The sequence below is a fragment of the Oryctolagus cuniculus genome, chromosome X (genome assembly GCF_964237555.1).
Source record: "Oryctolagus cuniculus chromosome X, mOryCun1.1, whole genome shotgun sequence".
Taxonomy (NCBI): domain Eukaryota; kingdom Metazoa; phylum Chordata; class Mammalia; order Lagomorpha; family Leporidae; genus Oryctolagus; species Oryctolagus cuniculus.
Window position 1 is genome coordinate 83,835,031 of NC_091453.1, and position 15,162 is coordinate 83,850,192.

The 15,162-nt window shown below is 42.4% G+C and overlaps 1 protein-coding gene across 6 annotated transcripts in view; it reads left to right on the forward strand.

Annotated features, from left to right (window-relative positions):
- ACSL4 (acyl-CoA synthetase long chain family member 4) overlaps nt 1–15,162 on the forward strand; it is a 90,449-nt gene that overhangs the window by 38,497 nt on the left and 36,790 nt on the right. For 2 of the 6 annotated variants that reach the window (XM_051827238.2, XM_008272873.4), the window contains exons 3-5: nt 10,950–11,189; nt 11,414–11,591; nt 14,661–14,770. In XM_051827238.2, coding sequence (XP_051683198.1) covers nt 10,962–11,189; nt 11,414–11,591; nt 14,661–14,770 — 516 coding nt within the window. In that variant the 5' untranslated portion in view covers nt 10,950–10,961. Of the gene's footprint in view, nt 1–10,658; nt 11,190–11,413; nt 11,592–14,660; nt 14,771–15,162 lie in introns of all 6 variants that reach the window. The other 4 variants (XM_070066415.1, XM_051827237.2, XM_070066417.1 and 1 more) reach the window with 2 other exon arrangements.

Sequence of the window (15,162 nt, forward strand, 5' to 3'; positions counted from 1 at the left end):
GAAAGTCTGGTGCTGGGGCAGTTTAATGTAGCAGCAAGGTTTTATGTACAGGGGGCTGTGACAGTTAGTCTCGAGCAGCAGGGTAGAATGTTGAAATTGCCCTTATGCTATTATGCTCCCATTCTGTGGCACTGAACCATTTCTCTTTCTCTCCAAACATGTAAATCTCAGAACTTAGATGTTCTCCTTTTTCCATGATGTTTAATAAAATTGTACTGTAGCATCATGCTTTGCTAGGAGGCACCACTTTTAATAAGATTTATCTGCCAAATTCCTTAAATGTAAGCTTTGGATTAAATTATACACAACCAATTTCTGACTTTAGAAATCTGCATATTTAAATATCAATTGATTCAGTCGCTTAGAAGGAGGAAGGGATAAATAACCATACACAGCATATATGGAGTGTGTAGGCAGCAACATTGGTTCCCATATCTCCTCATTTCAACATACAGAGGTAGGATCCCAGTTATACCAACCTATGACCTAGAAAAAAATGTGATGCATGCTGGGGATGTTCTTAAGGCATTATGGGAGGGAGCTTGTGCTGGAACATGAAAGAGCATCTTCAACATGGCTGCCAAGGTGCTTTCTTTGCTGGGAAAAGCTGGGAAGAAACTGGCAGGATGGCGACTGCAGGAGATAATGCTTCTCCAGGTGATGAATTAAACAGGCTTGGTTAATTTTGTGAGACGCACCCAGAGTTCAGTCAGTAGTGAGATGCCTTGAGTCAAACTAGCTAGGCATGGCTGTAATGTGTTTGTGTAAGCCATTTATATATTCGTCTCGGGTTTTCGTTTCGCTTTTTTTCAGTCTTAAAATGTACTTACTATAATTCCTGTGTACCTAAGTTTAAAGTCTAATTGTGCAAGTGTATCATATTGGTCAGACTGGTCATTATTTGCAGTAAAACAATTTGAGTCAGACAAGACTTAGAGGACAAACCGATATATAAATGTATATGCGCATATATATTTTTATATGCTTTTTAAGTCTTATAAACTGATAGCACAAGATCCTAACTGCTCTTAATGTCTTTATTTTCTTAAATGTTAGCATTTTGTAAGTTTTAATATTAAAATATAAAGTTAATTATATTGTAATGTATCTCCTGAAAAGTTGGACTTGGCTTATCCAATGCAACCATTTATTTTTAACATAGTATTTGAACTTTCTCTTGTGTGTTTTAAAATAATTTAGAAGTTTTCAATAGTGTGTGAAAGAAAGTAAGATTTTTAAAAATCACTCCACCCCTTTACAGAAGTCTTGGTGTTGCAACAGCTATGTAGAAATAAGATCTTTTAAAGTACAACAGGTATTCTTATCTACTTAATCTCTTAGAACTTTTTATAATTGTTTTCTGATTTAACGTTTAGTGGGGTATAACTTGAGCTTTTTAGAAGGCAAATGATCTGTTACCTGGTATTTACTCAAATAATGTGACTTGAAAATGTGATTTCTTAAAGTCACACTTATATAGTTGATTGATTTTAAAATTGATTTTTTAAAAAAATTTTGTCAGATCTTATGTCAGGGTTAAAGGAAATTAATTTGTCACTACTGTGTGTTTCAACTTGGCAGGTTTTCATTGATCTTTGCTTGGTTTAGTCCATTTTCTAAAACTTGAAAAAATGTCTTGGCATTAACCAACTTCAGTTTTTTAGTTTTTCTCTTTCATTCTTTAAATGATGTTGTGTCATATGCTTCTGGGGGAGATGGTTTCTTTTAAATAGAGACTTTAAGTATGTAATAGTTGTTTACTTTTTGTACTAGAGCTTTACATATCACTAATGCTTTTTTGTTTGTTCGTTTAACCTATCTCAGAGTGCTTGAAGTAACTGGAATGAAATACTTAACATTAAACTTGATGTTGGAACAAAAAATAAAATTGCTTCTAACTTTTCACTAAACCTTCTGGGATTTACTGGATATCTAAGGAGCTTCACAAACACCTCTCCCCATTAAGCACTTTAAGATACAGGACACATCAGTGCTCAAAACTGTTTCCGGAACATAAAAAGTTGTCACTCTTGCCTATGTAGATTATACCAGTATGATCAGGATCACAAGTAATAGAGCTAAAAGCAGGAACCTTAAAATCAGATAGATAGGAACCAAATCTCTACTTAACAGTGTTAACTCTGGAAAATTATTTAATCTGTCTGAGTCTGTGACACCTGAAAATGAGGGTCCTAGCTGAAGAAGACTGAAAAGGAGATAATACATTGAAAGGACTTATTAGCACAGTGCCTTGCCCACAGTAAATACTCAGTACGTGGTTATTAATGTGGTAACCATATGGAATGGTAAACTTTGATAGGAACAGTTAACTATCTGTGACTATCCTTTTATGGCTGATATACACACACATTCTTTGATTTCAAGGAAGTAAACTTAGAATTCATGTCCTCCTAATGGTGGGACAGCAGTATCACTCTTCATACATGAAAGCACAGCGCACGTTTGTGAAAGGCATCAGTGAAGAAGCGCATGGTGCTGCTTGTGCCACCTTCACGCATTTATAATTCCAGTCTATTCCCTCTGCGCACCAGACAGTTTTTCCAGTTTCATATTTTCTATGAAGCTAGTTCAAATTTATTTTAATCACCAGGGATTTTAAGATAATTCCCTAGAATGTTGTCATGGGCAAGTGATTATTTTTTAGATAACTAAGATTAACTGCTTTAAGATGATTGTACTCGCATATACTTTTTTCTTTGTAGTTTCAGAACAGTGGCTAAGTTTTGACCATGAGAAATCTGAGGTACTTAATAGACATCAAGGTGGATCTGTCGTTGAAGGGAGGTCTGCAGGCTTGAGGGAGAATTTCAGTAGTATTTACAGTTGTGGGACTAAATGAGCTCACCATGAGAGTGAGTGTAGCTCAGGAGGTTTAAGAACTGAGCACAGTAACATTTAAAAGTCAAGGGGATGAGGAAGAAGCAGCAAAGAAGACTGAAAAGAAATGCACAGAGAGAAGTAGGAAGAAAATCTGAAGAATGTGATTCCCTAGAGACCAGATGAAGCCATTTCAGGCAGGTGATGAGGTGTCAGCTGTGATGAAGGCTGCCCGTGGGCCAAGGGACATGAGGAATGGAGAGCTGAGCTTTGTTGACCCTTGCATCTAACAACATGGGAATCACCAGTGACCTTGATCAGAGTAATCTTGTGGAGTGGTAGTGAAAGCAAGCCTGAGTATAGTGGGTTTGAGAGAAAATAGGAGGCAACCAGAAGACAGATGGCATAGATAACTTTTTGAGGGAGTTCTATAGAGAAGAAATGGGCTGTAGGAGAGAAGAAGGTGCAAGAGGGGGAGTGTTTTGAAGAAGAAAGAGATAACAACACGTTATACTGACAAAAGTGATTCAGTAAGGCAGGAAGAATGAATGAGGCAGGAGAGCGAGGATAGAATCGGTAAAGCAGCAGCACCACCTTGTCCAGGTATAGACGAGGATGTAGTGCACACGTGAAGGGGTTGGCCTCAGCTCGGCCCATCAATATTCATCCATAGCCACACGAGAGAAAAAAGTGTATTGCCACAGAGATGAGGAGATGAGTAGATGGAATGGTAGAAGTCTGTGAAGATTCTCTTTGGAGTGTGTCTATTTTCTCTGCAAAATGGCGAGCCACATCAGCTTCTTACATATTCTGCCTTAGGGTCAGGTCTGAAGAGAGAGAATAAGGTATGGAACCCAGAAGTGTGGGCCAGTATGCGGGATAACCAAATGTGGTCCCTGTGCAGCAGAGAGAGCCCACTTGAGGTAGCAATCAGGAACCGACAGCGAGACATTCAGCACAGTCACGTTTGCCCAGTGAAAGCCAGCTGCCTGGGGATGGGTGCAGACTAGGTGAAGTAGGTGATGCAGGTTAGCTGAGTAAGTGCATCTAAGTGAGAGAGTGGCAGGAGAGTGGAGAGTACTTGCTAGGGTACTGATTGTAACTGCCGATAGAATTTAAGTGGGGGAAGACAGGATTCTCTCAACTGTGCTAGGAAATATAGTTGTCCCCCTGTGTTACAGATGAGACCACTGATTCAGAACTTTTGAGTGAGAGGTCATATCAGTTGTTCACAAAGCCACACTTACCAGCAGACAGGAAGGTTAGAGCTTAGAGCTCTGAACTTACTTAAGCACATTTACCACCCAGGGTATCAGATCTGCTCTTCTTTTGTTGTTTGCCTTTAATATAGTAGTAGAACATTTAATCTTGAATTCTCAGATCATCCTATGCATGTGTCTTTTGTGGTCTAGCTGCATCCTAGTAGTGTTAAGGGTGAAACGATGACAAAGAAAGATGACCTCGGTTCTTTGTCTCATGTGAAAGAGGAATCCCCACAAGGACAAGACAGAGAGAAAAGCAAGGTTTATTTAAGTCAGAAGCCTCCTGCCAAAGCAGCCTGGAGGAGGGGCTCCAAGAGAGGCAAACCTGAGAAGCTGGTGGAGGTGGGGATTTTTAAGCACAATTTTTGGGAAAAACTATCAGCTAACAATCAAAAGGCAGGGACAAAAGAGATCGGAAGGTCAGATTTGTAATCATTTTTGCCCTGTCTAGCTTACTCAAGATAAAACAGAAGAGCCATCAGAAAGGTGGGATCTGTTTTCAGGATACACTGAAAATTCAGAAGTGTAGAATCACTGCTTCCTTGCTATTCTCTTGATAACACTGGAAGCTCTCAAGGAATGGGATAGACATGTGTTTCTTGCTAAAGACAGCTTTTGGGGAGATGCAGGCAATGGGATTTGGCACATGCTAAAGATAACTTTTGGGGAAAGCAAGCATTTTGCACCCTCTTTGAGGGATTCCCCTTTTCCTCATTGCAACTTGGACCAACTTAACTGCCTATTAACCTGACTCCTCATAGTAGCGTGCTTATGAAACCACTGTTTTTCCCATTGATTTAGATGGGCAGAGCAGCATTTCATACAGAAAGTGGTAAAGCATGTCTTAGGCTGCTTGCTGTTTTTCAAATCTATCCTGCGCTGTTTGTTTTGCCCCCATCCATGTGCTCATTCCTTTGTTCTCTCTGGTAGTATTGTGTTCATTTCCCAGTCTTTGTCCCCTCACTTTGAAAATAGTACCCATCCTTCTTGCTTATCTCAAATACAAAGGTTTTTTGTTTTCAAATCTTTCTTGATAATTAGACAGATTGAGCATCCCTGTCCTGAAATCTTAAATGCTTCAAAATACGAAGGTTTGGGGCCTGCATTGTGGCACTTTGACTTAAGCCACTGCCTGCAAAGCCAACATTCCATATGAGCGTTGCTTCAAGTTCTGGCTGCTCCACTTCTGATCCAGCTCCCTGTTAATGTGCCTGGGAAAGCAGTAGAGGATGTGGGCCTCTGCTGCACATGGGAGACCCTGATGGAGTTCCAGGCTCCTGCCTTGGGCCTGACCTAGCCATGGTCCTTGAGGCCATTTGGGGAAGTGAACCTGCAGATGGAAAATCTGTTGCTCCCCCCCTTCCCCCCATAACTCTGTCTTTCAAATAAATAAATAAATGTTTTTAAAGCATTCTTGTTTTTTGACTGACAGCATGATGATACAAGTGGAAAATTTCACTCCTGACTTCACATAACAGGTCAGTCAGAAGGCAGGCATCCAAAAAAAAAAAAAATACTGTATACAGTTACTTTCAGTTTACATAAGGTGCAAATGAAACAAATGAATTTTGTGTTTTGACTTGAATCCCATGTCCAAGATGCCTCATTATATGAAACATTCCAGAATCTGAAAAATTCCATAAGATTTCTGATCTCAAGCATTTTGGATAAGGATACTCGATCTGTATTTCTCCTTCATCCTTTTCTTCTCCCAAACCAGATGTAACACCCCCCCCCCCCATTTTGAATATCCTTAGCGTTTTAAGTATATGTTTCTCTATGAGACATGTACCTTCTGCCTTATGGTTGTTTGTGAGCTGGTCTCTGCTCCCTACTGTGCATATGAACATTTACGTACATGCACACGTGCATGTACTTCCAGAATTTTGTGGAAAATGGAATTAGAAGATAAGTTTATTTTGGTACTACGTTTTTTTGAAATCATGTGTTTGTATTTTACTCCGTTTTGGATTCAATGCTGCAGACCCTACTCTCACATAACACCCCCTTTTTTGAAGTGAAATAAAACGTGCACATTTTTAAGAGAATGAATTTGGCAGTAGACTGAATGGAACACCAGAAAACCTTTGGCAAGGAAGGATTTCAGGAGGATGATTGGCAAAATTGGCCACAGGCTGGTTAGTGTGCTTGAGTGGGTGCTGGGTATTTAATTTGTGCTCCGCATCTCATCTGCTTCAGTGTAGGATGAGGGATCAGACAGTAACAGTGGTTCAGATATTCAGCTTAGCTGGAGGTTGCCAGGATGCCTTGCGAGGGCTATCACAGCTTCTCCTAGCAGAGTTGCTTTACTTTTGCTCTCATCTATACTTGGCGTTTTTTATATCCATGCAAGATTTTATTCAACTGGATGACCCATGACCCCCTTGTCACTACCAGAACCAATTTGAAAACCTCTCGATTAAATGGTCTCTCTGGTCTATTCTCACGTGAATGCTTTGCCTGCTTGCTCTTGCTCTCTCTCTCTCTCTCTTTCTCCATGTGTGTGTATACTAAGTCTATGAGGATTATGTAGAAGGGATTTACCGAACTCCAATACTTTAAGCAAATAGTGCAAAAGTACATGTACATAACATTGTGAATAACTAAAAAAAATACAATTCAGTTTAAATCCAATTAAATTTTAAGCTCTCTGAAGTTATTTTCTACTTCTTTATATATCTGCAGCCTTAAGTCTGACAGGTTCTCACTTGAAGGTAGATGGTACTCAACACTTAGGGACATTATATAAATGTAAAGACGTATTTTTTTAAAAACAGTTTTTAAAATTTTTGCTTTTATTAGGGGGATAGAGAGAGATCGAGAGATCAAGAGATCTCTTTTCTAATTGCTGGTCTACTCCCCAAATGCCTGCAAATGGCCAGGACTTAGCCAGGCTGGAGCTGGGAGCTAGGAGTTGGCAGCTGGGAACTGAATCTGGATCTTCCATGTGGTTTGCATGAAACCCAAGTGCTTGAGTCATCACCTGCTGCCTCCCAGGATTCATATTAACAGGGAAGTAGAATTGGAAGTGGAGTTGGGACTCAAACCAGTCACTCTGACTGGGGACGTGGGCATCTCAAGCAGTGGCTTAACCACTCTACCAAGCACCTGCCCTTAAAGACATGGGTTTTTTTCCCTAATATTGTCACTGAGAATTTATAACCTGAAATAAGTATTTTTATTTCAAATTAATTTCATTTTGGTATTTCCCTATATTGCCAGTAAGGAATTATTTCTTTTAAATTTTGTGTATAGGTAGATGCTCATCTGTGATTGCCCTTTAAAGTTCATAAAGGAGCATTACCAAATATTTGTTACAAGAAGGAGGTATTGGGCTTGATAGGGTTGAGAACTACCTAGGTAGGGTCTGTGCTCTATACTTAGGTACCCAGCTAATGAAACTTGTGGTAATATAATTAGTGGTAGGTGTTGCTCCTGATGTAGGGGCTTAGAAAAAGGAAAGATGGTTGTGAACTTGGGTAGTTACGAAATCTCTAATGGAAGAGAGGATTTTTTGTTAAGAGAGGATCTTGCACATGGAGGACTTAGCTCTATGCTACAGATAACTTACCTTGAAGAATTGAATGAACTGACTAGTCAGAAACATGGGAAAGCAGTTTCCAGGTAGGGCAAATGATGGAATTGAAAAGTTGAGGGCTGGGCGCTATGGTGTAGTGGGTTGAGCTGTTGCCTGCAGCATCAGCATCCCATATGGATGTCAGTTCGAGTCCCCACTGCTCCACTTCCAATCCAGCTCTCTGCTATGGCCTTGGAAAGCAGTGGAAGATGGCCCAAGTGCTTGGGCCCCTGCATGCATGTGGGAAACCCGGAAGAAGCGCCTGGCTTTGGCCTGGCCTAGCCCTGGCCATTGTGGCCATTTGGGGAGTGAACCAACAGATGAAAGATCTCTCTGCTTGTCTCTTTTCCTCTCTATAACTTTGCCTTTCAAATAAATAAGTAAATCTTAAAGAAAGAAAAGTTGAAGGACCATGGGAAATCATCGAGGTAAAGAAATCTTCATTCAGAGTTGGTGTCACCTTTTGGGTTCATGGATGGATTTCAGGGAACTCGATCTCCTGAAATGATGTACACCTTGTTTGTGTATCTTTCTGATCTCAGACTCAGACAGAGGGATTGTTCCTGGTTCCAGAGCCAGGTAATGGCAGAGACGAGGACAGAAATCCAGTGACTTCCAGTTTCATGCAGTTTGATTGCTCTCAGCTGAAGGACATGGCCAAAGGCACAGGCAGGATTGAGCTACCATTTTGTAGTGACAGGTGTAAAAACAGCTACCCTGGGGTCAACTGAATTAAGTCTGTCCTCCTGTTCCCACAAGACTTGCAGAAGGAGGGGCTTCAGCTGCTTTCTTTCAAGTGAATGAATTACTGTAATTTTTATAGCTGAAACACACTAATACTCACCAAAATAGCTTTCTCAGCTGAGGGCAAACTCCCTGAGAGAGATTATTATACCTGAGGCTGTTTCTGCAGTTTTGTCCCCAGGGTCACTGGTTTCCTGACCTGCAGGGGCCCCAGTTTCCTGCCTCATCAAATCAAAATCACTTTGCCTGGTTATTCAAATCGTGTACTGTAGGAACCTAGCCAGCATGTACCCTGTGTCCATGTCAAACTAATGTCCCTGTTACTAGTACTCACCCCTCTCCCAGAGGCCTTTCATTCACAGCTCTGTGTTTCCTTCCTATGGTTCCCAGCCTGAAACGCCCCCTGTTCTTCCTCCATTTCCAAATACCCAACCTAAGGTTCAGCTAATATCTCATCTCTACAAAAGCCCTCCTGGTTACTCCTGGCCATTTTGTCCTGCCTCTGAACTCTTGTGTTTATTGCTTGTATGGTACATCATTAGCACTTTGTTACATATTAACTCTGCTTCTCAGTGGAAATGTTTTTATGTTCACCTGGGGAATGAGGTTCCAGGAAGCCCAGGTTGGGAGTCTGGACATCCTCAATCCATGCTTCAGCCAGAGCAACTTCACTTGTACAAATATTTCATTTATTCTAAAGGGAAAGAGGGAGAAGGAGAGGGGGAGGGGGCAGGAGAGAGAGAGAGCGAGTGCAAGCGCGCTTTTATCTGTTAGTTCATTCCCCAAATGCCCACAACAGCCAGGGCTGGACCAGGTGGAAGCTAGGACCAAACATTTAATCCAAGTGTCCATGTGGGTGATCAGCACCCAATCACTTGCATCATCACCTACTACCTCTCAGGATACACATTATCAGGAAACTGAAATTGGAAGTGGAGCCAGGACTTGAATCCAGCCATTCTGATATGGGATGCCGATGTCCCAAGCACTATGCCAGGTGCCTGTCCCCAGAGCAATTGCATTTTAATGTTATATATGGGCAGTTTGTGTGATTTTTTTTTTTTTACTTGAAGAAATGGTTTAGCTGTTCTCCCTGCCCTACTTTTAAAAATGTCTTAAATTTGAAACACTGGATCGATCTTGTGTGTTAACATAAATGTGAACTCATAATGGGTGAGGACCAGGACTTAATAATAGTACTTCTGCCGCACAACTGGTGCAGTTATGAGCACAAAGTGGACACTTAGAAAATGATCTTACAATTGTATTGCTCCTATTTTGGGACTATGGAATGGTTAATAGAATGAATATACTTTAATGAAGAACCCAGTATAATATTTCTGGACTTCATAAAATGTTCTTTTTTCTAAATGTGCAATTGGTGTAAACTGTTTCTACATCTCCACGAGCAGCTGGGCTCTCTCCCAGCTTGGTGTTTTTTGGTATCAATTATTTGAGCTCTGGGCTTTGAAGCTAGTGTGATTAGTCATTTGCTGAGGAGCTCCTGAGGGGCTGTCCTAGGCAGGGACTCTTGCATAGGCAGTCTCTCGGAGAGCCAGGGAGGATTATAGACTTAGGATTGGGAACATCTTTATGGAGTTTGTCATGCATAGCTTTGTCAAAAAAGACTAGGTTATTACGCTTATCCCAAACTTTGCCTTTGGAGCATTTCTTTTTGGCCTTGCTGACTTGGTTGTGGGGTCTTTATCTTTCTTGGCTGACTTTCTGGTGTTTGGCACCCTTGGGTGGCACAGCAAAATTTGAGAGCAGAGGTGATCATGGCAGCCTTGCTAAGATATCCACAAAATGGAATCCTATTTCAAGCCATCTGGTTTACGTACATGTATTTTTAAAATGCCTCATTATTGGCTTACCTTAACCTTGCAAAATTTGATCAAACTTAAATGTTACATTCATGCATTTCTGTATGCGTTAAGGTCATATTACACAACTGACTTAGAAAATGATGTGCAGAGTACCAGCACAGCTGAAAACCTACAAAAAAATCAAATTCAGAAGTCGGTACACTAACTAAACATTTTTGTCAATAATGATGAAAAATGGGAAATGCCAGTCTTTCAGACCAGTTATTTCGGCTTTCTGTATCAAATCAATGATATAAACTAATAAAGACCTGAGTATTTTAAATTGATTGTGCTATCAACTTGTTAATACTCTTGTTTTTTTGTTTTTGTTTTTTTTCTGCTCTCTGCCTGGTTCGTTGTCTTCACCTACAGGTGTACTTTATTGTCGGCTTCCAAAGGTTACTAACTTTTATCTATATCGCTAAAACTGAACTGCCTTGGCTATACTGCTGCTCTCACTGCTGCTTCCATTATTGCCTTCCTCGTCAGAATAAGGCTTTCAGAAGCCAAAGAATAACAAGAAATAAGCACCGTTTTAGAAGCCTTTCCACTATGAAACTTAAGCTAAATGTGCTCACCATTATTTTACTGCCTGTCCACTTGTTGATAACAATATACAGTGCCCTTATATTTATTCCATGGTATTTTCTTACCAATGCCAAGAAGAAAAACGCTATGGCAAAGAGAATAAAAGCTAAGCCCACTTCAGACAAACCTGGAAGTCCATATCGCTCTGTCACACACTTCGACTCGCTAGCTGTCATAGACATCCCTGGAGCAGACACTCTGGATAAATTATTTGACTATGCTGTATCCAAGTTTGGGAAGAAGGACAGCCTTGGAACCAGGGAAATCTTAAGTGAAGAAAATGAAATGCAGCCAAATGGAAAGGTTTTTAAGAAGGTAAAGTATTTCTGTGCTTTAATTATTTTAACAAGGTACCTTTTGCATTATCATAAATCAAGTACTTTTGAAATATGCTGGTTTCTGTTGGGACCATGTAACTAAATCTCAGAGGTTCTGTATATTCGTTTAAGGGAATTTTTAGAATCATACACCTTGAATAATATTTTGATTGCTTGTTTGGATAAATACACTAATATGAGAACATGTCTCACTTTTAACAGTTAATTCTCGGGAATTATAAATGGATAAACTATCTCGAAGTGAACCGCAGAGTGAATAACTTTGGTAGTGGACTCACTGCGTTGGGACTAAAACCAAAGAACACCATTGCCATTTTTTGTGAGACCAGGGCTGAGTGGATGATTGCAGCACAGACTTGCTTTAAGTACAACTTTCCTCGTAAGTGCCTTGTGTTTTTGCAGGGGGAGGAGAGAGGGCTTTGCTAACTTGTGAAAGTTGTTCTGAGATTTTCCTGCTTTCAGGGCCGGCACTGTGGTGCAGTGGGTTAATGCCCTGGCCTAAAGCAGCAGCATCCCATATGGGCACCGGTTTGAGACCCAAATGTTCTAATTCCTATCCAGCTCTCTGCTATGGCCTGGGAAAGCAGTAGAGGATGACCCAAGTCATTGGGCCCTTGCACCCACATGGGAATCCCGGGGGGAGCTCCTGGCTCCTGGCTTCAGATCAGCACAGCTCCAGCCATTGTGGCCAGTTGGGGAGTGAACCATCGGATGGAAGACCTCTCTCTCTCTCTGCCTCTCCTCTCTCTCTGTAACTCTGACTTTCAGATAAATAAATATCTCTTTAAAAAAAAAAAGAGATGTTCCTGCTTTCAAAGCAGGCATTCTTTAGCCATTATTTCTGTATATATTATATCCATAAAATATTATGTAATTTTATGGTTAAAAGTTATCCAATAATACCTGTTAAGATAGTTACTTTAAAGATTTATTTGAAAGGCAGAGTTAAAGAGAGGCAGAAAGAGAGAGAGAGAGAGGTCTTCCAGCTACTGTTTCACTCCCCAAATGGCCACAGTGGCCAGAGCTGGTCTGATCTAAAGCCAGGAGCCAGGAGCTTCTTTGGGGTCTCCCACATGGATGCAGGGGCCCAAGGACTTGGGCCATCTTCCACTGCCTTCCCAGGCCATAGCAGAAAGCTGGATCAGAAGTGGAGCAGCTGGGACTTGAACTGGCACCCACGTGGGATGCCAGCACTGTAGGCGACAGCTTTATCTCCTACACCACAGCACCGGCCCTAAGATAGTAAACTTCTAAGGGCTACCAGGGGAAATTGGCAGGTTAATGGATATAATTTAGAATTTTGCTTTTCAACTGGAAATGAGCCATGCTTGAAAGATATGAGATTTGGGACTATTTTTGGAGGTGACACATACAATAATGATGAAAATAACCAAAAACATGACTTAGATTAAGTCTAGTTCATTTTTTCACCTTGAAGCCTCTTATTTGACTTGTTACTCCATTTTACACAAGAAATAAGCATGTGGCAGATTGAATTGTTGGTTGATATGTTAGAATGCAAAATTGGGTATATTTCTGATTCTTCAGCATTTGTTTCTGCTGTTGTGCAAGAAACAATATTTCATAATTGAGTCCAGAACAATGCCCCGTGCCATGCTAAGCCTTCAGTTGTTTGTTGAATAAAATAGAACACTATAGGATTAGTGTTGGAGTCAAGAATTTGCATTTCAGGCAGACAAAAATAGGTAATATGAAAATGATCCCTCCTCCGCCTTGCAGCGCCAGCATACCGGGTTCTAGTCCTGGTCGGGGTACCGGATTCTGTCCTGGTTGCCCCTCTTCCAGGCCAGCTCTCTGCTGTGGCCCGGGAAGGCAGTGGAGGATGGCCCAAGTGCTTGGGCCCTGCACCCCATGGGAGACCAGGAGAAGCACCGGCTCCTGCCTTCGGATCAGCACGGTGCTCCGGCCGCAGCGTGCCAGCCGTGGCGGCCATTGGAGGGTGAACCAACGGCAAAAGGAAGACCTTTCTCTCTGTCTCCATCTCTCACTTTCCACTCTGCCTGTCAAAAAAAAAAATGTTCCCCTATGGATCTATCACCAAGCTTCAGCAATCGACCACTCCTGCAAAGTGGCTATTCTTTTTTTAAAAAAAGATTTATTTATTTATTTGAAAGAGTTACACAGAGAGAGGAGAGGCAGAGAGAGAGAGAGAGAGAGAGAGAGAGGTCTTCCATCCACTGGGTCACTCCCCAATTGGCTGCAATGGCCGGAGCTGCACCAATCCGAAGCCAGGAGCCAGGAGCTTCTTCTGGGTCCCCCACGTGGGTGCAGGAGCCTAAGGACTTGGACCATCTTCTCCTGCTTTCCCAGGCCACAGCAGAGAGCTGGATTGGAAGAGGAGCAGCTGGGACATGAACCAGCGCCCATATGAGATGCTGGCGCTTCAGGTCAGGGCGTTAATCCACTGTGCCACAGCACTGGCCCCAAAGTGGCTCTTTTCAACCACATTGTCCTTTCTGATTCCCAGCCTAGAGCTGTTCCTTGTCTGTTCTGAGTTTAGTGGCTGTCCTTCAATTCTTTTTTTTTTTTTTTTTTTTGACAGGCAGAGTGGACAGTGAGAGAGAGAGACAGAGAGAAAGGTCTTCCTTTTGCCGTTGGTTCACCCTCCAATGGCCGCCGCGGCCGGCGCACCGCACTGATCCGATGGCAGGAGCCACGTGCTTCTCCTGGTCTCCCATGGGGTGCAGGGCCCAAGCACTTGGGCCATCCTCCACTGCCTTCCCGGGCCACAGCAGAGAGCTGGCCTGGAAGAGGGGCAACCGGGACAGAATCCGGCGCCCCGACTGGGACTAGAACCCGGTGTGCCGGCGCCGCAAGGCGGAGGATTAGCCTGTTGAGCCGCGGCGCCGGCCTTGTCCTTCAATTCTAACAGATCTTAATTTCAGTTTATATTATCTTCGGTGGCTCCTAAGAAGTAGATCTCCTTAGCCCCTCCAAGTAAGGCGAAGAGGACCCCAATCTGATTGGACATTGGACCCACAAAAGAAGATTCTTGGTAGAAGTGAGAACATTGTTCATGGCTGATCTGACTTGAGAGCTCAGCATTTTTAGGGTCTTATCACGCTTTAGGGCCATGACCATCAAAGGTGTGGGCCACAAGAGAGCCCTAAGGTGGGCTGCCTCTGACCGCAATCCACAGTGCAGCCAGGATCTGTTAGTCTTGAGCGTCTTAATTGACTGAGTTTTAAAGCCCTGTTGTGGCAACCCAGGGTTTCTGAGTCTCCTCAGGTTTAGGAAGTCAGAGTCCTGGGAATTTGTAAGGAAAACTTTGGGCCACTGGGGCATTTGAGGCACGTTTATGGGGTAAAAGCAAAAAGCACAAGATAAAATTAAATTATAGAATATCTTTTTTGACTGTGATTGTATCTATCATGCTATGTCTTTCTAATAAACATTCACTGTTTAATATCTGTGTTTTTTTATGTAGTTGTGACTTTATATGCCACACTTGGCAAAGAAGCAGTAGTTCATGGGCTAAACGAATCTGAGGCTTCCTATCTGATTACTAGTGTTGAACTTCTCGAAAGCAAACTTAAGGTAAATACAACATTTTCTTTTTTTCTTTTCTTTTTTTTTCTTTTTGACAGGCAGAGTGGACAGTGAGAGAGAGAGACAGAGAGAAAGGTCTTCCTTTGCCGTTGGTTCACCCTCCAATGGCCGCTGTGGCCAGTGAGCTGCGGCCGGCGCACCACGCTGATCCGATGGCAGGAGCCAGGTGCTTCTCCTGGTCTCCCATGGGATGCAGGGCCCAAGCACTTGGGCCATCCTCCACTGCACTCCCGGGCCACAGCAGAGAGCTGGCCTGGAAGAGGGGCAACCTTGACAGAAGCCGGCGCCCCGACCAGGACTAGAACCCGGTGTGCCGGCGCCGCAAGGCAGAGGATTAGCCTAGTGAGCCGCAGCGCCAGCCAACATTTTCTTTTAATTTG